This window comes from Embiotoca jacksoni, unplaced genomic scaffold, assembly GCF_022577435.1.
Source record: "Embiotoca jacksoni isolate LCO1_2020_lvr unplaced genomic scaffold, fEmbJac1.0.p SCAF_5, whole genome shotgun sequence".
NCBI classification, from domain to species: Eukaryota; Metazoa; Chordata; class Actinopteri; family Embiotocidae; genus Embiotoca; species Embiotoca jacksoni.
In genome coordinates this window covers 15,106,575-15,129,945 of record NW_027185403.1, presented here as the reverse complement: position 1 = coordinate 15,129,945, position 23,371 = coordinate 15,106,575, and the positions used below count along the sequence as shown (strand labels likewise).

The following is a 23,371-nucleotide window of genomic DNA, read 5'->3' as shown; positions in this document are numbered from 1 at the left end:
TCTGGACGGTGGGAGGAAGCCGGAGTGCAAACTTCACACAGAGAGGCCCAGGACCAGAATCCAGAACTCTGTGTGTATGTGTGATCTGTTTTTATTAAGTTGACCAACTGCCCTGTCCCCGTGTCCTGAGGAAGCCGTGGTCCTGAAGCCTTATAGGAAGCTGGACAATGGGGGGATATGAGAGGCGCCCCGCTCTCTATCTCTCCCTCTCTGTGCTGCCTCACTCAGTCTTACCTCTTTGGTTCTGAAGCTCAATAATTATACAAGATGTTTTCTCGTTGTCCTTTAATCCTTTTTCTTTCCTCACAGTTTGGCTCTCAGTTTCATCAGGGAGACTTTTTACAATTAAAATTGTGGACTTCACTGAAAGAGAGATGGATTTCATTAAGACATATTAGGAAGTATGGTGAAAATCATTTCACATCCCTGCCAAATGAAATCATTATGATGTTGCATGAACCAGGTTTTGCGTTCATAATTATTTTAAGAATTTATAACGCTTACTTTAAAGTAAATCAATTGAACCAAACTGCATTAAAAGTGACCTGGATTCCGGTGATTTCATATGTTTACTGGCCCAGGTCAATACTGATTATGATTCCTATGGATAACGATTAACTGACATGAACCATCTTCATCAAGGTGTGTGTGTGAGTGTGACCGTATGTATGTGGGTGTTATGGGCCTGACTTGTGCCGGGTGCTGTTTGAGCTCCTGTGTCAATCCAGTATTGTGCTTTTGTCCTCCAAACTGACGGAGCAGAAAAACAGGAAGCTGGCCTTCCTGTGCACTGAAGGCAGCGGGGCAGGAGGCCGCCAGGTCAACACACTGTTGTCACTGTCTGCAGAGGCCCCAGTGCCCCCCTAATCGACAATGAAGGCAAACATCTACTGATGTGTGTTCTTACTGGAAGAAACTGTTGACATCGCTCTGTTCTTTCTGATGGAAACTGTCTCTTTAAGTTGGCCAGGCAGAATAAATCAGCCACTGTCAGCACCAGTGGCGCCTTATATGACCTGCTGGACACATGAGAGACATGATCATCATTCTGTTGCATGGCGATGTATGGCTACATTGTTTTGGCCCGAATCATCCCCGTAATGTGTCTTTTGTTTGTCAATCACACTGAAGTCATGTGTCCACTATCAGCAGCACTGATCAGCAGCATGCTGCATTCTTCCCTAAGTCACACAATCATTGCCCTTTGTCCACCCACATGGCCAGAGGAAAGTACAACACACACACACACACACACACACACACACACACACACACACACACACGTTTACCATCTACCCTGCAATGATACGTTGCTATCTCCACCCATTCCTGTGTATTTGTAATGTTTTTCTATTTACTACACCCACATTCCCTCTCTTTTCTTACCTCACACCACACACTCACTTTTGCAAACAGAGCAGAATAAATGGTCTGTGTCCTGCAGCCTTGCATAGCCAATTGCATGATCACATGTGCAGTGCAGGGCTGAATATTGTGTGTTCAGGGTGACTTTGTCATGGTGCACTGGGGGCTGGGTATACACAATCAGTTCCAGAGTTTATATTTAACTAAACAGGCAAAAGAAAAAAGAGAAAGAGAAAGAAAACCAACCAAAACCGCTGGCCTCGGGATTATTATCTCCCCACACAGATATGGATGGACATGACCCAGAAAGTGAATGACGAGGTCGCTGGTGTTATAACCTCTTTATTTGCTTTTAAATGTAGCACACAGGGGTAAATACTTCACATGTCCAGGCATTTCAGTGCATTTAGAGGAATGCTTGCCTTGTGTGGGGACTGTAACCTGATTGGCAGGACTGTGTGCTACACTTGTGGAATGAAGATGAGTGATTTCTCAGGTATGTACTCAACTATTGCACCTAACAGGTGATTGTTCACACCTTTAATCAGCTGTCATCACTGGGGGTGTGTCAAACCAAGGTGGCGTGACTGGTCTTAACAGAATGAGGAAACAGACTGCATTTTATTGTTCTTTTGCAACTCTAAATGGGTTTAATATGTTTGACAATTGAAATGTGTTCATACCTGACCTGTTTATTGGTTCAGTCTTCTTGATTTTTTTTCAGAGAGAGAAATAGTGTGCCTGTATGAGGCTTAGGGGTGAGTGACAAAAAGAGAGAGAGAGAGAGAGAGAAGAGGCAGTACTATTGTCCCCAAAAAAATGATGGGAGGAGTTACAGCAAAAAAAACTTGCTCAGTCAGTGACATGTTGTCTTGGATAGCCCCTGAAACACACACATACACACACTCTCACTGACTCACACAATTCTCTTTTCTCCTCTGACAGCGGAGAATGACAGCAGTTTCAGCAGCTGTCATTATTTGCAATTCACCAGTTAAATGGTGAACACACACACACACACACACACACACACACACACACACACACACACACACAAAGACACATAGATCCACACACACTCTGCCACGCACATGAGGAATGAATTGAGAGGGGAGCACTGGCAGGAACACAGAGGTAAGAGGGATTTTCGTCTACTTTTAACTGCTTTTCTGTGTCAACTATGGTCTGTTTTGCAAACACTGCTGTACTTTGTACTGAGTCACATAACCATAAAGTTCCTGTCAATCCACAGCTGGATAGATATGGGATATATAAACAGTAAACAGAACACATAAACAGTACATTGTTAAATGGGAAGTGACTGTGAAGTAGTGATTTTAGTTCCTTCTTTTCATTGGTGGTCTGATACTATACTGTATGTAAAGAGCACAGAATCAGAGTCATGCAGTAAACAAGTCTAAAGTCCTCATGTGTCTATGTTTTAGCTCTAATAAATGAAAGAATGTCAGATCATGGGAATAAAACTGATCTCTTCACAAAGCCTGATGGAATTTCAATCATACTTCCACAAAGTTTGTTTCAGAGTTAGAAATGCCGCCATGCAACAGTGTGGGAATCTCCCTTCAGGGAGCTCCAGACACACAGGCATGTGAGTGAGCTAACGGGGGGTTAGTCTAAACTTAGAGCCCATAATCCCTGTCTCATATTACTTTCCGCTAACTCTTCCTCCACATATTCTAAATCTACAAACCCACGTTGTATACACACACACACACACACACATATTCAGGCGCAAATACCTCAAACACCCTCTGCTTGTCATGCATTTGGACCCAGCCAGCCAGTGCTGACACCATATGTTACTCATTAGGTTGACTGTTATTGTCATGGACCACCGAGTGTCACAATTGTAGTCCAGGCTTTTGCTGCGGCTTCAGACTGTGGGGAGACTATAAGGTCATTTATGGTATGTGGTCATTAGGCTCGACAACCTCTGTCATTACTGGCATTACAAACTGTGTTTGTGGTTTAGCAAGTCTGTAATCATATGCGTTGTTTATAAGGGACTTCAGCAAAGTTGTGCCACAGTGTGCAGTCACTCAGAAGAGGAATGATTTAGATGCCACAGCTGCAGGAAACAATAGCTTTATGCACAGGTGTTCAGTAAAGAGGATATTGTGACTTAAACAGCATCACTAGCAAACAGATTGCGCTGTTTTATTTTGTCTGTGTGTTTTAAAGTGGTTGTCGTTGGAGACGGCTCCTGACCTTTGTGCAGCTTTTGACGCTAACAAGGGCCAGTGCATGTGACTGACCATATCAGCCTTGAAAAGTCTGTGTTTATTAGATTAGACGTCTGCTGCACTATGAGAAACAAGCAGGGGAGTCTGAAGAGTGTCAAGATATGCCCCGACACGCCTTCAGCCTGTTCACAGCTTTTCTGCCTCACGAGATGCGCATGCACAGATTCAATCACGACCATTCAGTCGCCACATAAACAAGATGAAGAGACTAGTCTCAGTCAAGGATATTAGCCTCTTGGTCTCCAGTGTGCTGAAGCAGAGCAGCGATCGAGGCGCAAATGTTTGCTTTTTTTTTTGTTTTTTTTGTTGCAAAATCTGTGATTACATGCAATGGCAGCTGAAAGAAGTCATGTCAAGCATCAGCTGTTTCCATCACCACCTTATATGAGTCGGTTTATCCGTCTTTGTTAACTGTATTCATTTAGCAGCCTCCAACCTCTAGATGTCTAAAAGGTTTAACTCACGCCGTTGTTATAAACTAATAAGTTTGACATATTTATAAATGGCCCTTGCTTTGAATATGGGAGTGTTAGACATGATTGACAAGATGTTGCAAACTTTGGGTGAAGTTTCAACAATGTTTGCAACTGTATTTCAGAAAGGATCTAATGAAAGATGCTATACGATATGGACAGTTGGGATCCAGTGCTTTTGAAATTGACTCATGACGAGCAACAAGTCTGAATATCCAGGTCAGACTCACCTAAATAAGATCTGCTCTACTTTCAGATTTGTTCATCAGTATCTAATTCCTAAAGTGTCTTAGACATGCAAATGTCCCTTCCTTTTGAATAATAAAGCTTGAAATTCTATATTGATTATTATATATCAGAGAGTAAGGGTTTGAGGTTTTCAAATAAATCAAGAAAAAAAAATGTTTAACACTAAATACAAGTATATTTTACCACTTATAATGTGTGTATTTAAAGGCCTACTTTACTTTTTTGGGGGGTTGCTTTATACATCTACAATTGTAATATGTCATAAACATTTCTTCTGGAGCAGTTACTAGTTTCTAAAAAATTGCCCGCAGGTGTGAATGACAGCGTGAATGGTCTTTGTTTCGGTCTGTCTCTGTGTGTTGGCCCTGTGATGGACTGGTGACCTGTCCAGGTTGTACCCTGCCTTGGCCCGGAGTCAGCTGGGATAGACTCCAGCCTTGTGACCATGTTCAGGATAAAGCGGGTATAGATAATGGATGGATGGTTACTAGCTTACAATTTCAAGATATGATATTCTTATCAAGTTTCTTTAAATACTCATTCAGCTGTTGCCCTGACATTTTAGGTTTAGTTAATATTGTATTAGTTTAATCTGATTGATAAAATAACCTAAAATATTCACCGCTGTGTACATTGGAATACAAATCAACCAGTACTGTAGTTATATCCTGCAATGTATTTCAAAATTACGTTTTATTTTACTTTGTTACACAATAACATATAACCGTGCCAGTTTATTCTATAGCATCTAATCTACATGTTTTTACAGCAGCTATAATCAATGATAATGTGAAAACATGAGGTCACTTGTGACGGGGAATCTACTGAGAGTTAGCAACTTAATCTGCTGCTAACTTCAGTGTTTTAAATGTTCAGCTTGCATCACCAACATTTAAAAACCCAAATATTCCACTGAGGAGTTAGTGGAGACCAAAAACTGTCTTGTTAAGCCACAAAGCTATGATATGTCCGTGTTGTCTTCACAACTTGTTTTTAATGCTCCAAAGAGACCCCAAAAAAGTGTTAGTGCAGCTTTAAATAAAGAGGAAGATTTATTTGCATGTTGACTACTCCAGGTTGTAATACATTAGTGAAACATGAACACTGTGAGCATTTTATTATTTGATTTTCTGCCTGAACAATGATGAGTGAAGCACTAAAGGCAAATTATGGCTGTCGAACAACAGGCCTGTCTACACGCTGTGTGTTGAAGAGAACTTAATAGGTATATATTATTTTGAATTTATACTTTAAACAATGCAAAGAAAATGACATCCTGAATGAAGCTACTGTTGTAATATAGGCTATTTAAAGGGTCACATAAGGTCAGTGACTGTGACCTTCCCATGGTAGCACCCCTCTGTGATGTTTCCATCATGGCTGAGAACAGTCACAGGGCATCCTCACCGTCCAATCTCCGTTTTCAGGGCTCATCCTTGTCTTCACAGTGACCTCACAGCGTCGGATGAGGCTCTCCTGCTGTGCTCATGTCATATCTGTTACCCGTCTGATGGAGGAGAGCGGAGTTGTGTTAAATTCGGTCTCATAGATAAACAGATCATCAATCTGTGCCACCAGGCTACTCTCACCCCCACTTCACTGTGACCTTGCAGCACGTCCCTCAGTGGCATTGCCTTACAGTGGATCAGCAATACGTTATCCCTGCAACACACACAGTCTTTGTGACACACATTCTGTGCATATTTTCACTGACCCAGACACACACACACAACACGTAGGGGAACTCTCACCGAGGCCTGCCCCCCACGCACACACAAACACACACACACACACACACACACACACACACACACACACACACACACACACACACACACACATACCAATCGCACAGAGTGCTTTGTGCATTCACTGACTGGCTGGGCAGAGACTGAGGAGAGAGAGAGGGAGACTGGTGGGAGGGGGCAGATGGAGACAGCAGACCCAGACAGATAGAGCAGAAGAAGACATAAGGCTTGCTGGGGAAGTAGTAGAGACACATGCAGTAAACACTCACTGGTGGAAAGACAGCGTGAGCAGGGCAGGAAAGGGAATACAGAAATAGGAAGGGAAACTGGGCTTGTCCAGCAGAGAGGAAGAGAGTGAGTTGTTGTTAAAGACGCTGGAGCGAACTGATGGGATGGCATTGATCTCTGGGAGCTGCCGGCTCTTGGGCCAGATGGCGTCTTGTTGCTGCAGACCGTTCCTCAACTCCTCCTGTTGTGGACCGCTCATCAAAGTGTGCCTCTCCTTCACAGGTCGGTCCCAGCCCGCTCTCGGTGATGTACTGTCATGAGACGGACCGCTCCATTCAGATAGGCAGGAGAATAGGTCTATATGCAACATGGGTAACACACTTAGCCATGAAGGTAAAAAAAGGAAAAGGTAGCATGGTGTGTTTTTCCAATGTAGCGGCATGACAGTGCTTGTGTTGACTCAAGCAGTCCTGTTGGTGCTAACTGAGCTCTGTGCTGTAGGATGGAAAGAATAGGCTGTTGTCCTCTTTGGCATAATGTCATGTTGCATATTGTGTTGCTAAATTGTGCGCCCCATTGTCTTGTTGGGAATGCACTGCATCAAGATAATAATGTTACGTTGTGTTTTTGCACTGACAAAGCATGTTGACAATGAAAATGTGGCATTCTAATCCAAATGATTGCTGTTTTTTGTTTGTATTTTGTTAACAATGTCATCCCTTTTTCATTCTATATGGTGTCTGATGCTGTGACAGTACTGACATGAAAGTGTGCTCTGAAAGGTCCGTGGCAGGACAGCTGTGTGTGAGCCTGACGGTTTTTCTGATGTCAGTGCAGCTGTGTGTGTCTGTGCTGGGTCTGTGTGTGTTCAACGTCACTGCGTCCCCCTGACGACTCCGCAAACTAACTATGAACTGCTGCATCCGTTCTCCCGAGTTAACACTCTCCCTGTTGAAAACAACTCTCGTAAACTTCCATGCCGTGATAAGATCTCATGTGAAGCTACAGTTTGGAGACAGTGAGCTTGGTTAAAGACTGGAAACACTTTAGAATACAACAACTAAAAGCACCTCTGAAGCACAAATCATTATTTCTTGTTTATCTAATCTGCATAAAAACCTAATTATGAATACAAAAAACGTCCCGGTGTCTCCGTTGCTTACCTGATAGGCTAACTTAGCTTGGTATTACCAGACCAGAATTCACTGCATGAACATATGGATCTGATCACGCTCCACTGGGGGTCGTTTCCAGTCGCGCATAGTAATGGGATTAGATTTTTGATTAATTTCCATACGGGAGCAGCCTTTAACCAATTGGAATTAACCACCCTATGACATATGCACTTGCTCCAGCTTCAATTGCTAAATATTTACCAGCGTTGATACAACTATTTGTATTGCTTCATCTAGTACCACCGGTGTTAATGTTGGAGCTACGTTTTGAAACAAAATGCAACACCATCGCATTACCCACCCCTACTGGTCTGTCATCAGAACGGCAGCGCGGACCTTCATGCGAACAGGGTTTCCAGACTATAATCACAGTGAGGTCAGAAGGCAAGAGGAGCCATGCCACTGCTAAATGTTCCCTGCCAAGAAATAGCCTTGCTCATAAATTAAGCCCTGCAAAAGGGCAATTTGATGTTTTACACTTTAGATTTATGGTATAAAATGATAAGTTTTGGAGGTGCTGACAAGCAGATTTTGTTCACTTTGAATTGAGCCAGACAAGCTGTATCCTTTTCAGTCTTTATGCTAAGCAGCTTCTGATTGTAGCTTCATATTCAATGTACAGACATGGGAGGGGTGGGGGCAAGAAAGTAAACCTCAAAATGTAAAGCTATTCCTTTAAGATGCATTATGATGATATTAAAACCTGGATGAAAACCTTTTAAGTATGTGATAACTAACGGATTAAAAGAGAGCATAGAGGGCCTGGATTTGTTTTTCTGTGTTCAAGGCCATCATGGATTTGTTTCCCTTTTTACAGACATCTCTCCTGCAGAGCTGGATGCTCTTTGGAGGGAGCCACCATATACGCTTGGGGGAACAAATGGGCACTTCTCAGGAAATGACATCATGACGCAAGGTATCTGTGCTAAATGTTTTAGATCAATCAATTTGAAATCACATTATATTATCATTATTATAATGTCTTCTATTAGTTTGGAGAACAAACAACCTCATTAGATTCATCTGAGAAGGAGCAGTGCTGCTTTCACAGACTGAGGAAGTGTTTGAGATCTCCTCTCGGCTCAATGGCACAAACCAGGGGAAACCTGTCCCTGCTTTATTGCAATAGCCTGCTGCTCTACTGTGTGCATTCATCTGGCTCATAATTTAGAGATTTTAAAACCATTAGGATCCCAAGCTAATGTACTAGCATACACACACAGATAAATATGTACTGTATGTGAGAGTCTTAAGTGCTTAATATGTACATATAATACCTGAATGCTGTGCATGCTGTGAGGCTATGTGAAAACCAGGTTATATATCAAGTGAGCAGAGAAGAAGAACAAATAGCTAAACGTACTGTGTAAATGCTAAAAACCTAGTGGATAAACAGTAAAAGTATATAAATGGCTAAAACATGTAACTTCTGCCACTATAGGTGACAGTATGAATGTGAACGTGACCAAAACAGCCATTCAGGTGCATAAAATAAACACTAACAATATTCACCTCCGTATACAGTATAGTCATAGTGTTAAATTATGTCCCTTTTAAACAGATTTGTAACATCTGACAGGTGGTGATATTGAAAGAATATCTGAGGCCTGTGGGGGTCCATCACAGAAGAACTACTGCTGCAATCCATATGTTTAATCTGTCTAAATACTAAACACAGACATTGTTATCTTTAATGGCAGGCAGTGATTGATATCTTGTGTCATCTGGAAACATTTCCAGTTAAGTCTCCTTGCCAGTCTGGGACTTGCATTGTGATTGCAGCCCTTGTGATGACCATTTTGATAAAATAGTTTCCACATACAACACCTGACTGATATGCTGTTTAGCTGTTTGTCTGTTTAGGCTCAACTTGCAATGAAGTGAGTTTTCTACCTTACAGTTTGTTTTCCTTTAGGTCTTGAATCACAACACGAGACCTCTAAACTCGATCACCTGATTTCCTGACTTTGTTTGGTCTTTCAGGTGCAGGTGAAGAGGAGGACGGAGCAGCGGCGGAATCAGGTGAAAGTCGGGGGGAGCCTGACAGCTACTGGAAGAAGAAGGAGGCCTTCCTCAGAGGGAGTACTGTGTCACTGGGAGAGAAATTCTCTTCAGGTAAGTTTCACGATGGTTTCAACAGAGTTCAGTGTCTTGTTGTGCCTGCCTTCTGGAAAACTGGCTTTTCTATCAGCTAGTCTGAACTAGTTGTATTTTGTACAGAGAAGCATTTCCCATGGATATTATGTATGCATACTGATGAAGCACATTCCCCTGTCTACTAGTGTTTTACTCACTCAGCAGTTTAGTCTCATCCATCACTTTCCCCCAGGTTCTTCCTCTCAAATGGATTTAAATGGCCACACTGAGAGTCCAGTAAAAGGCCTAATAGCTTTGTTATTCCTCCAGAGACTCACGTTGTGCTCACAAAGCATCTCACTGAAATATGAGCTCTCAGAAAATATTTAATAAACTCTCAAAAGTTTTGTCTCTCTTGCCTATAGAGAACAAAACATTTAATTTCTGTCTCAGTTTTATTTTCTCATTATTATTCTGACCTGGAAAAATACAACATATTTGTGATAAGTGGATTAGATCTGCCTTATGTTTTAGTCTTTTTCTCTTCCTGGTCAAAGAATGGATGCTTATTGGCAATGACTGGTTTTATTCCATTTTATTCCAGTATAAGAAATGATCGGAGCATGCTTTTTGTCTTTCCTCTAGAAATTGTGCTGTTGTTTACCGGGCGGAGGCGCTCCAGCGTGGATCCTGACCGGGCCCTGCAGGAGGCGCTTCGCACACGACTCCGAGTGGTGGAGAGCAACAGTCAGGACGTCATACAGCTCTTCAAAGTGGGTCAGACCTGACAATGCAAACATTACATGGACTTTACTGCATTTCAAAATGTTCTGATATGATACTGAACAGTAACGTGCTTTTTAATCTGATTTAAGTCCATATGATGCAATGTGATATATTATACTGGATATGTATTGTGTACTTTATAAAGACGGCTAACTGTTGTTACTGTAATATGATACTTTAATCTGCAGGACTTGTCTGCCCGTCTGGTCTCTGTCCACGCTGAGAAGGATAGCTTTGTTCTCACATTCAAGACTGTGGAGGAAATCTGGAGGTTTTCAACGTACCTGTCATTAGGTAGGACTAATAAGCATATTTTTTTTTCCCCTATGCAGGCATTTTTAGCATTATTTCTTATTTTTATCATCACAGTTATAGCTCTGCTTCCCAGCCTATGGTTGGAGCAATATTAGTATTACTTCAGTCGGACTTGCATTATGCTCTGTTCCAGGCTATGTGGCTCGCTGCTTGGAGAATTTCCTGTGCGATCAGTCTGTCTGGCTGGACCCAGAGCTGCTCAGTGACTTGGAGATCAATGTGACAGTGGACGAGGAACATCTAGCCACTCTCTACCTGGGACTTTTACTTCAGGAGGGTCAGTAGTGTTGCAATGAGCAGTGATATTTAATTCATGTTTTATACTGTCAACACAAGGCTCAAAGTTGTAATAGGGGGAGTGAAAAAGGTCTTCTTTACTGATCTTTTTCTAAACATTTGTGGATAGAAAACCATCCAGTAAATTGGTGATTAAAAATCTGTACTTGGCAAAATTACAATGAGAAATATTTTTCTAAGGAAAACTTTAAAAGATATTAATTGGAGCCATCGTCAGGAGAAACCCTGAATCTGGGCACTTAATTGTATATTAACTGAAGGCAGCTGCTATTTGATCCCATTATGTTTAATCCACTTCTTACTGACCCCAATTAACACTATGAAAGACTTATGAATAGACAGCCACACACAATTTAAGACAAATAATAGAAACATTTGATTGCGGAGCTTTTGCCCTTTAAAATTAATCTCTAAACTGTGACACTGCTAATTAAGTCAATATTAGGATCCCAGTAGTATTTTTAACAGAAAAACTTTAATCAGACTTTCTAATGCACTACAAAATTATTCAGTGTCGTGTTAAAGGGAAACTATTGCACTATGAATACATATTGATCCCCTGCTGCCCCGGTCTACACAGACATCCTTACTTTCTCCTGAACATTTCCCTCAGGCAAAAAGCTTCACGGAAATATATAATAGGACTGCAGCGCTGGCAAATAGTGATGAGAATTACATTAACTTAATAGGGGGAGGGTATAAAACATCCATCATTTGCCAGTGACTGAATGAGGGCGCAGTAGCTCGAGCAGTTTTGCTGATATTTAAGTGCAGCAACTTTTATCAACAACAAAAACACTGCGTGTCTGGATTCATACATTTACAGTGTCTGTACATGTGTGTGCGTGTGCGTGTGTGTGTGTGTGTGTGAGAGTGTGTGAGTGTGTTTGTCTGTGTGTGCGTGTGTGCGTGCGTGCGTGCGTGCGTGTGCGTGTGTGTGCGTGTGTGTGTGCGTGTATGTTTTCAGAGGCTGAATCTGCCTACTGATGAATCAGTCTCTTTGCAGGATCCTTCTTTGCTAAGGCACTATTCACAAGAAGTGATCAGGATGAGGATGATGAAGAACAGCTGTCGTTCAAAAAGAACGACCTGCTGATGGTGAAGGAGACGGGGCAGGACGTCATGTGGGAGGGAACCATGCTCTCCACAGGAAACCACGGCCAGGTGCCAGTCAACGCCATGCAGCCGCTGCCGTACCCCTTCTATCAGTGAGTCTCTATATGTTCAGATATCGATTTCCTGATTTACAATGTGAGCAGCAAAATGATTCACACGCTCTCTTGAGAGTTTTGTTAAATCATAATTCCCGTTTGTTCAGGTGGTTCCTGAGGAAGTACCCAGGCCATGCTGGATGCTCAGCAACAGAAAAGGAACTGTTTGAACATTCTATCGGTAAATGTTCACACATGCAACATACTGTAACTCACTGATAGGACCAGGAAGCAGAGCTGCATTGCCTCTTGTGTCGCCAAGCAATAGTACTTTAGATGAATTTCAACATGTGCTTTTTATGTCTCTTCATGGAGTTTGATGGATGAAGTGTATGTTGAATATCAATTCGGTCTCACATAAAAAGGTTCAATAGCTACACTGGTCGTCAGTGCAAAATGTATTCGTTTAACTGTTAACAGATCACAGATTGTGGGATGCCTTCATTTCTATTGTCCTACTTTTAGCCTGCGTCTAACAAAGCCCACTGCTATCTCAGACATATTCACAAGGCGCCCCAGGTTTAGCAAACACAACTGTGTGGTTCAATTTAGGAAAAGATCATGGTTTGGGTTCAAATAAGTACGTTACTTACGCAAGTTAAATGATGTACGCTAGTTAAGTTCACTAAATTTCTTGAAAAAAATACTCATAGCTTTATGCTTTCTCACCATCTTGAACTCTGGTCTCCTGGAGGAAAGTCTTGTGTTTGATTCATCTAACCACCCCGGACCTCCTCCTATTTAGGACACTGTCAATCTTTCTACTCTGTCACATGACTTCCTAAATCAAAAACCAAGTCTAAAATGAAAGCATCTCACAATTTTCCAGCAGTTGTTGTGAAATGAACATGTTTCGCGTTATGGACCAACATGGCTACTGCACACTCTGATGTGAGACCTGGCTACGAATGTTGAGGTCAGCTCAACATAGCTGATCTTCTGGCGGTCTATTGTATAGTATTCAGTAAAAGCATCCTGAATGTCTAGTGCATTACATTTACTCTAAAAAGTAACTGGAGTCACTTGAATGCGATTTTCTCACAACAATTTATGATATTATATCATCCTCCTCTTGATTAGACAGTGTGATTAAATATACAGCGCAGACCTTAAAACACCCATGTCTGTTGCCGTAATCTTGTTCTCCTCCTCACATACTTTAGTGACAGGCTCGTGTGTCGCAGTAGTTGACTACAGTCCAGTGGCGGCAGATGAGCTGCAGCTGAGCCAAGGCGACACGGTGGAGATCCAGGGCCTGCTGCTGCGAGGCCTCGGCGTTTTCATAGGGAGACACACGTCCACAGGACACACTGGCTTCGTTCACAGGGCCCACGTCAAGCCCCTGGACACCACACCACTGTAGGAAGACACATTTTTCAGTTATATACTACATGACATGGCTTGAACCTACTCATAGTGCATCATTTCAACTCTAAAGCTCTTTATCACGATCAAATCCACATCGGCTACCTCTTGTTTATAGTCTAATCTTTTCTGAAATCCTGTTTAGTGTGTCAGCTGTCTGGGGAGGGTGGATCCGCTGGTGAGGCTGGGGAGATAATGCTGCCTTTGTCTTTCTCGTACAGAGATGGACAATTGGTCTTTCTGACTGAGGAGGAGAAGGCCAGCCTGGCTCAGGTTAACCCGTGTAGCTCTGAGCCAAGTGACAGCAGCCTGCTGGAGAGACTCTTCTCGTCTGACATCAGCTCGGTATACCGGCTGGGTAAAGAAACCACTGGGCTGATCAACATATTGTGTACTTTGTGTCAGTTAGGGAAAAGGAGCTGCCGTGCAACAGAAGTATAACTGAAATATAGGTCATGTTTGGTTCAGCGTGCCGCTTCTGTTTATGTCATAAACAGCGCTGCTGTTTGTGATTCATTCTTGGAAAAATATTTTCCGTCTCTCCTCCCGACTGGAAAATTGATGCTAAAATTGATTTACCTTGTGTGTTTGCAGATAAACTGGATGAGACTGACTTCATGTACATCAGGAATCTGCCAAAGCATGGTAATGTTTAACTTTTAATGAGCGTAATGTATTCAAACAGCTTGAAAAATGAACTTCTCTGTTCTGCTCTGATACATTTCTACTCCTCCTTCACAGATCATAAGGTTCTGACAAGCGCCCGTCAGAGCGGCATGTCGGAGAGAAGTGGCGGGACACCTCCATACCAATCCTCCCCTCGCACCTCTCTCTCTCACTCCTCCCCTCGCCTGTCCCTCTGTCACTCTCACAATCCTCTACCACGAGAGGGGGAGCGTCTGTCCTTCGCTCCGGAAGACACATTCAGGGAACTGGACGAGTTCCAGGAAGATCCACCTCTCTTCTTGGAGGAGAACAGCTGGGACGGAGAGGAGTCCGAGCTCAGCGACCCGACACTGACCCTCCTCAACCACCCACACTTCCAGGTCAACCAAGTCCCAGTTTAATCATTCAGTTATTTATCACAGGACCAATCACTGAAGCCAAGCACCATCTGTTCTGTTGTCTTTCTTCCTATTCTTTTCTATTTTCAATTGATATTTAACTACAAAGATGCAAAAACACGATTTTTCTCTGCATTACTTTATCATTTATTATCCAAATTGTTGAAATCATCTTCATAAATTGAAAGACAGATCATTGGCATGCCTTTATCAGATCCTATGAACAAATCAGTCAGAACAGCTTCCTGTGTCTGACTTTACCAAGAGAGGCTTCCTAAGACCTTGTACAGACTTTAACATGTTCTGGGTGATCCGATCACAACTGGACTCTTAAGTGCGTCTGTTCATATGAGCGTCAACAAGTGTCCCCACATACATTTCGAGTGACCACTTGTGATCTGACCTCACCTTTTCCACTCTATATGTAAATGAACACACACATTGCATAAAAAAAAACAAGAAAATAAACACAAACAGAGAAGTAAAGAGAGGAGTCAAAGCAGCAGGCACTTAACACAATGAGACATCTTTGCTCACTCAAGCCTCATTTTAATATTTCCCATTTGTAAATATCTGAACACTCGAGTTTGTAATTTACAACCTGAACAGTCAGGCATCACCTGATCAAGTCATTCAGGCTCAGATTGTTTTAACATTGCAGTGGGTTTGAGGTCCGGTTCTGCGCTGCAGTGGATCCATTTATTGTGCAAGGGGACGGGCGCTCTTCCACAATTGTGGGTCTACCAAGTGGCCGAAATTACAAATGAGGTAAATCCAAAAAAAAACTAAACCGAGAGGAGGCTTTGGTGAAACAAACGTCAGGTAGACAGCAGGTGTTTTCAGGTAAATCTTTCCAACCTTCTGTATAATTTAACCGTGCTCAACAGAATCAATAAGAATATTTTTTTTTTCTATTGGATATTTCTACAGCTTATTCAGAGGATATCAGTTGAGTATGTGGTCCTTTAATGTGGCCCAGGATGAATTTGTGTTCACATTGCTAAAAGAATGTGACCATTTCCATCCCCGACCACCAATGTGCCCTGCGGGTTTATTCACAGCTGTCCACTTGTGATCGGATCACCCAGGATGAATGTAAATGCAGAGAGCTTTTGGATACTAAACTACTTGGCGAAGTGGATGCGAATGTTACGCCCCTGAAAACGGGGAGAACTAATCACGAGTCATGTGGTGATGTTTCCTCAGTGAATGCATTTACTGGAATTAATTACGTACATTTATTATATACAACATAACAAAATGCCCAACACTTGGCTACGGCAGATCACAAAGTTTGCATTACATACCTTGACTGGCAATTAAAGTGAGTGAGATTTCATCACTGGAGCATTTACTGAAATAAGGAAAACACCGCGAATTCCCCGGGTATGCAGGCGAAGACAAAAGCAATCGATCTCAGGATAGCTGATCGGGCTACCGAGCAGATGATTGATAATGCAATAGTTAACTAATCTTTAAACATTTTTATGAAATAAACAATGAATATATACGTTTCTCAGTATTTCAACCTATTTTAACACACTACGAGTTCTCACATTTTATACATTCTTCGTCATGACATATTTTTAACCATTTCATGAGTATGAATTGACTCTTAAAATTATAACAGATCATTATCATTTCCACTTGTCACACTAACACATATTTTACCAAGCACCATGTGCCAAGATTGTAAAAAAAAAAAAAAAAAAAAAAAAAAAAAAAAAAAAAAAAAAAAAGTTACAAACACAAAGAGCTGAAAGAGACATTTACACCCCCTTTAATTCTATTTGAACCCAATGTAATTCTCAAATCTTGTGTTTGTTGTTTTTTCCAGGAGGACTTCCTGCCCCTGTATGACCTGCAGTATTCCTTCCTGTGGGTGACCTTCAGTGGTAAGACTGAGGATGAGCTGCCAGGTCATCTGGAGAGTATCAGGGAGTGCGCCAAGAGAATGGGCATGCACTGGGCTCATCGACGGGCGTGCTTTCTCCTGGGGAGACTGTGTGCCAGGAAGTTAAAGTTCTCCCAGGTATGTGCTTTTTTATTTACAGTCAATGCTCAATATATAAATGATTGCATGCCTTAGTCCATTGCAAAAGGACAATTCAATAAATTCTATTCAGTGTCTACTGTATTTTAATGGCTACAGCATGCTGACTTCCACTTGAACTGAACATAATAAAAATGTGCTACAGCTTTTAAATAAAAGCAAATGTTGAAATACTTGACCAGTGAAAATGATGACCATTTATTACAGCCCACATCTATGTGAAATCCTTTTTCAATCCTTTTTCAGGCACGTGTGTACTACGAGGAGGCTCTGAGCGTCTGTGTTGACAGTTTCTCCGACACGCCTCTCCTCGTCGCTCTCTGCACCAACCTCACTGCCGTCTACCTGAAGCAGCGTATGACGGATAAACTGCCCCAGACTCTGGAGAAGGCCTGCGCCCTGCTCCTCTGTCTTCCCTGCCACGCCTTCACATCTACAGACGAGGTCGAACTGCTGAAGCTGCTCCTGAGGAGATCAGTGGTGCTGGTGGACAAACACCTGGAGGCTCGCGTCTGCTACCTCATGTCCAGCCTCCTCCTGCTTCTCAGGAAGACTGATGATGCTCTTCCCTTTGTCGAGCGACTCCAGTTTCTCTCCACGAGTCTTTCTGCCGCAGAGGGACGACCTATTGTTCCTTTGGACCTCAACTGGCTCTTGAGCTGGCTCTATCATCGTAAATACATGCCTTACTTAGCACTGGCCTCTCTGAGCCTGAACTCAAGACAGGACCACTCCCTCCACGATGCCTTCCAGGGGATTGATCTGTTTATCAGGAACTCTGTTCGTCTGAACCCGTGCTGGAAGGAAGGGACCTCCCTGCTACCTGCTCAGATTGTGGTTTACCTGCAGCACACGCTGGCTAAAGCTGAGCAGGGGGACGACATAAAGACCCAGAGGGACCTGTGTCTGGGCTTGGCCTCAATGTACCAGCAGTATGGCGCCCTGGATAAAGCAGTGCGCTGTGCTCAACAAGCTGTGAAGACAGGAGGCCACATCAACGAGGAGGAGGGCTTCGAGGCATCCGTGCTGCTTGGGTGGCTGCTGGTGTTGACAGGCGAGGCTGAGAAGGCCCAGAGTGTCCTACAGCCACTGCTCACATCACTACAGGTACAGCAGCCTGTGATGAACAATGACTATATTATATTATATTCACTTGGAAAACTGTGCAACTTTTGTGTAAATTTTGTGTAAGTTTTCCTTTCCCAAATGAATGTCATGTGTAATCTGAGCCTCTGTGTATACGTCTTTGCAGAGCACTGACAGTCCTACTCAGCGAGGTGTCATCCATAACCTCTTGGCTTTGTGTCTGAGGCATCAGGGTCGCATCCCAGAGGCAGGCTGGCATTTTCACTCTGCCCTGGTAATCTCCAGAGAAAGTGGAAACCAGAGGAATCAGGCTCTGGCACTGGCCAACCTGGGCTGTCTGGCACTGGATGTGGGGGCATCTTGTGTTGCAGAACGCTTCCTGGTCAGGTCAGATATTTGTTTTCTTATGGAAATATTTTCTGCATGGTATTTCTGACAGCATATATGGAGTTTACACTGAGGTATTTATTTCAATAGTAATGTTTATTGTCTCTCTTAGATCCCTGTGCCTTTTTCTGGAGCTCTGGGAAAGGCCAACAGACGAGGAGCATGTTCAGACCTACCTTTGGCTCGGGCGGAGCTACAAAGACAGGGGGAGGAGCCAAGACAACAGGGAATGTTATGAAATGGGGCTACTAATTGCACTACATGCCAGAAACTTGCACAGTGAGTATAAGTTCAGTGTGCAAATGTAACGTGATGTAAATGAGCTCAGGCAGACACCACTGAACCTTTTTAGTTAGGAAACCCATTCATGTTCCAGTAAGCATACATGACACAAAGCTTGTAACACAGAGAAAGTAACACAACAATTAATTTATTTAAACTCTCCAAAAAAGATAGTGTTCTGCTCCATATTACTGCATTTCAAAGCTAAGATTTTGATGCCAATATCAATATTTGAGGCTTTTTAAGAGTTTTAAAAATAAAAAATCAGATTCAGGAAAAGGGCTAAATTCAAATAACAATACTCACATTAATTGTGCTAAGATAAAAATGTCTTCTATAAGTCCTGCCAATGTAAAGGCTATGCTCTGCTTCTTATTCAATCTCATACATGTGCCACAGTATTTTTGGTTTCAGAACTAACTAAATTGAATTTGTGTTTTTCACAGGTCAGATGGTGGTGGCCAAGGTGCTGAGTCGGCTGTATGTCGACATGCTGCTCTACGGCCAGAGCATCGTCTACTATGAGCACTGCGTGTCAGTGTCCAGGGAGCTGAAGGACAAGAGACTGGAGGGAGAGTATCTGGAGATCCTCAGCAGCCTTTACCTCTCACTCAACACTGAGAAGTGAATGTTTTTGCCTCTCTCCACCTTTATCATAACACCTCTGTTTCGTATTTTATTTTGAACTTTTACATTTTGCCATGCAGGTCATCTCTGAAGTCTCTTGACTACACCAAGCAGAGCCTGAGGATTTCTATCGATCTGGGCAAGAGAGAGGAAGAGTCGGAGACCTGGCTGCAGGTCGGACGCATCTATTACCTCATTAAGGAGGACGAGCTGGCTGACATGTACCTGCAGGTGAGGAGGAAGCGTCATATATGAGTGCGGAGTGGTTACATGAGGGTGGTATTTCAGTCACTATTTTCCTTTTCTTTTCCTTGTTCTTCCCTTTGCTCTTTCATAAAACTGGATTCATGCTCTCCTCAATCCTGAGTTGCAAAGATTCACTGTATTTCATTTTTCACTTTTTCTCAACTGATTTATCTGAGTTTTTTTTTTTTAAATGAGATGAAATATGACATTTCCCTGACAGCATTCTGATGTTTGACATACAAACACTGTTGATTAACAGGATGATTTGATTGACAGGCAGCAGTGAAGACAGCCTTGAGGATGAATGACCCTCACTTTGCAATGAGCATCTATGAGGAGGCCGGAGACGTCTACTTCAAAGGCCACAGAAACAGGATGGCTTCACTGCCTTTCTACAGGGTAAGAAAATGTAAAATGAAGATTTTGAATTATTTTCTTTGACAGACTGGAGTAAATTTGTATTCTAAGACTGTTTTTAAGCCTCAACGCCAGTTACAGACTTGGCTGAAGGCATATCTGGCTCTCAAAGATGAACTGATAAGTTTTGGTGATCTGAGGTCAAAGGTCTAAAGTCCTTGTGACCTCACAAATTATACATGTGGCCATAACTCAAGAATTCATGCACTAATTATGACAAAATGTCACACAAATATTATAGGATAAAATGATAAAGTGATGACATGTTACATTCAAAAGGTCAAAGGTCAACCCCACTGTGACACCATAACATTTTGCAAAAACACTTTTCTGGCCACAGTTGAGGAGCAGAAGGGGATTGTGACCGTTTACATTTGGTCCGATAGTGAATTGGTGACACAAATCTCAGGTGTTCACCTTTAAACTGTAATGAATGTATAAATCATCTGTGCCGTCAGGTTAAAGATTAATTTGTAGCTTCTTTTCAGCAACATCCACATTTGAAGCATTATCTGCTGACATGCATACATCTTTGTGTTTTATCATAATCAAATCTATTGGCAAAGTCCCTACAAAGTTTTCACTATGTAAAATAAGTCACTATGGACTGGATGTAAACTGCAACTTAACTGGTTGACAGAGATATTCAACTGCAAGGTAATTCTAGACATCCTGGGCACCAGTGATCTCAACCAGTTAATTCGTGTTTGTTTTCAGGACGGCAGTCTGCCCTTTGCCCGGAGCATCAAGGACATCCATTCAGAGTTCCGTTTGTTAAGTAAACTGACAGAGCTGCTGATGAACCAAGGAGAGCAGGACGAGGCCTTGCAGTACGCAACACTGGCCGTTCAGATCGCCAGCCAAACAGGTACAGAGTCTAAACATACTCTGACCCTGTTGCTTGTGTAATATCCCTCTTAATGAAGACGGAAATTCAGGCCCAGTACCTGTGGTGTGACTATTCTGTGAGTCACTATTTCTTCCCCGCAGGAGTGCGTGTGAATGAGAGGACAGCCTACCATCGTCTGGCTACAGTTTATTACAGCCTGGAGCAATATGAGATGGCAGAAAACTACTACCTGAAGTCCCTGTCTCTGTGTCCGCCTGTCCTGCAGCACCCCACAGAGGCTCGCTACTACACTAAGGTTTACTCCAGACTGGGAGACCTTACTCTGCACAAACTAAAGGTACAGGTGCTGTGACAGTGTAGAACAAGAAAACAAAATTGTTCATAATGTTCCTAAAATGTGTTCCTAACACAGATGTAAACAAGCTTTTCATGTATTTTTTCCCTCCACCACTAATTCAATACACAAGATTTAAACCTGCAAAAACTTCTTAAATGGTCTTTTAATACACGGACTAACATGAGAAATCAAGAAGTTGTTTTGTATTGGGAGCCATGGTGGCCCTTCAAGGCTCTGTGAGCCACTGTTGTCCCTGGTTTCATCCCTTTAATGTCAAGGAAAAGGGAAGGAAAAAATGTCAAAAAGGAAATTAGAAATGCTTTTTGATACTGATTAAGGTTTTTCTTAATTACTCAAAACATTAAATAAAACTAAAAATATACACTCTTCTTCCATACGATCACAAAGATTAAAGATAGCACATTAAGAATGAATCAAACATAAAAAATGACAAAGAAATTCTTACAAAGCAACAAGAAATATCTCTTCCTCTTTTAGGTATTTCCTGTTGTGTTTTTTCTCAGAAACAGGTTTGATATCTCAAAATTATTCAAAATGTCCTCTTTGTACAAGTAAAATAGTTTTTCAACCTGTCCCTGTTAAAGTCCTTGGCAAAGAACTGATGTCTTTTTAATAGCAAATGGTGCTGATCAGAATCCAACCCCTGTGTTTAATTTTGATGAAACCAGTCCTGACCTCTGTTCTGTGCGCTCGTTGCAGGATGCTTTTGATGCAGTCAGCTACTTCCAGTTGGCTCTGGCAGCGGCTGTTGAGGACCAAGCTAACCCCGAGGCTCTGTACGTGGTGTACATGAAGTTGGCCGAGATCCACGGCAACCACATGCCCGACACTCAGCTGTGCCAACTTTACAGAGACAGAGCCCAGAGTTTGAAGAGAGTGTTGGCTGGAGTGGAAAGCACTGCTGTTGGAGAGGAAAACATGGACGATGCAGACATGGAGACTAAAAACTTGGATGCTGATATGGGATCTAAAGAAAGTTTGTTCAAGAGAAACTGCATTTTTGAATCTATAACTGAAGATGAGAAGCGCGAAGAAGACTCCTCTCCAACAATTTGTACGATCCATGCAGACTCGGAGCACAGATGTACAGACATTACAACTGACGGGAGGGAAAATAGCAACCACTGTGTTCCCGATAAAGATGTGGATGTGTCTGGCTCCGAGACTGACATCATTGCCAGTCAGTCCTACAGTGACAGCATTTTAACGGAGTCCTTTGACACAGCTAAGGAGAACATCTCAGACTCCAGCAGCTCCACTGACACTTTACAAACATACCAGAAGCCAACAGATGGAAAAGTCTCAGAAACCGAACTGTTCACCCTGACTAAAGAGACAGATGCTCAAGCAGATCCTGTTCAACTGGAGTCTGATTCTGATCAGACAGAGACAGTTAGCATAAACACTGATAAAGCTGTGAGCGAGGACGATGCTTTAAACTTCACAGAGAAAGATAAATCTGAGACACGTGGTGACACGGACAGCACACACACAGATGTCAACACATAGTCTCCCGGTGGCACTTTATGTTTTTCACTGACATTTCCTTCATCTGGTCACATGCCTATTGCACAGCAAACTGACCGCGACGTTCGAGCCACATGGCACTTATTGTACTAACGATGATGTCAATACTGTAAAGCTGTCAGAAATGTTGTCAGTTCAAAGCATGTGCCTATTGTGTAATATATAATGTGGTTATTTCAGTGCACTGTGCCTGTAATATATGTTTTCTACATTTTGTTTTGTATCTCTGGTAGATATGAGAAAAACATAAAGAAAAATGTTATTTTGTTTGCTGAGTGTTGATTTTTTTTGTTTGTCCATTCAAATGTGAGGGAAATATGTTATCCCTGAGGAGCAAAGCACAACAATATATGATACAATACATGATTAAATTAAAACACACACCACAACATCACAGCAAAGTGTATAACACAACCACCAGTGCACTGGAGGACGGCGTGTCAGTGTCACGTTTTCACTCGCCTAGGCGTGAAAAAGTAAAAGCCTAGGCGGTCATGAGATGAAGTAGTGATAAAGTTCACAGAGAGGCCAAACAGTACTTTTACGGTCTGTGAGAAAGCAAAAGTCAATGTTGGATTCTTTTTTTTTGTAGTGACGCAAGCAAGTCCCTCACATGCATATTTACCAAATTGTGACCGTGTCACATTTATCAACCCAAGCCATGATCTTTTCGGTAACTTAACCCGGTTGTTTTTGGGGCCTAAACCTAAGGTACCATACTTACCAAGCGGCAACCAGCGGTGACGTCATCAATTGATTTGTGAACGGCTGTTATGAACCTCATGAAGTGACCATATTTGGGCGAGCTGGGGGAGAGCGAGCGGGTGATCTGACTCGATCTGATTGGAAACCCGGCGATACTACGTCCTGCCCACTGATACCTGACTGAACCACAGGCCTGTCAATCAAACAACTCTTTATG

At 42.4% G+C, this 23,371-nt stretch overlaps 1 protein-coding gene across 4 annotated transcripts; it reads left to right on the top strand.

Annotated features, from left to right (window-relative positions):
* Nucleotides 1–1,776: 1,776 nt before the first annotated feature.
* Nucleotides 1,777–22,719, top strand: sh3tc2 (SH3 domain and tetratricopeptide repeats 2). 4 transcript variants are annotated; one of them, XM_069171389.1, is made up of 23 exons: nucleotides 2,242–2,499; nucleotides 6,610–6,720; nucleotides 8,320–8,418; nucleotides 9,486–9,617; nucleotides 10,224–10,351; nucleotides 10,553–10,658; nucleotides 10,813–10,956; nucleotides 11,983–12,184; nucleotides 12,295–12,368; nucleotides 13,351–13,546; nucleotides 13,774–13,910; nucleotides 14,147–14,197; nucleotides 14,294–14,598; nucleotides 16,454–16,648; nucleotides 16,916–17,776; nucleotides 17,922–18,142; nucleotides 18,255–18,421; nucleotides 18,871–19,048; nucleotides 19,132–19,282; nucleotides 19,574–19,696; nucleotides 20,432–20,582; nucleotides 20,705–20,901; nucleotides 21,622–22,719. In XM_069171389.1, exons 2-23 carry the CDS (start codon nucleotides 6,696–6,698, stop codon nucleotides 22,429–22,431), a joined length of 4,653 nt encoding a protein of 1,550 aa, XP_069027490.1. In that variant the 5' UTR covers nucleotides 2,242–2,499; nucleotides 6,610–6,695; the 3' UTR covers nucleotides 22,432–22,719. The 4 variants fall into 4 exon arrangements, with proteins under 4 accessions (XP_069027488.1, XP_069027490.1, XP_069027489.1 ...); XM_069171387.1 differs by lacking the exons at nucleotides 2,242–2,499; nucleotides 6,610–6,720 and adding an exon at nucleotides 1,777–1,861; XM_069171388.1 differs by lacking the exon at nucleotides 6,610–6,720.
* The last annotated feature ends 652 nt before the right edge of the window (nucleotides 22,720–23,371 follow it).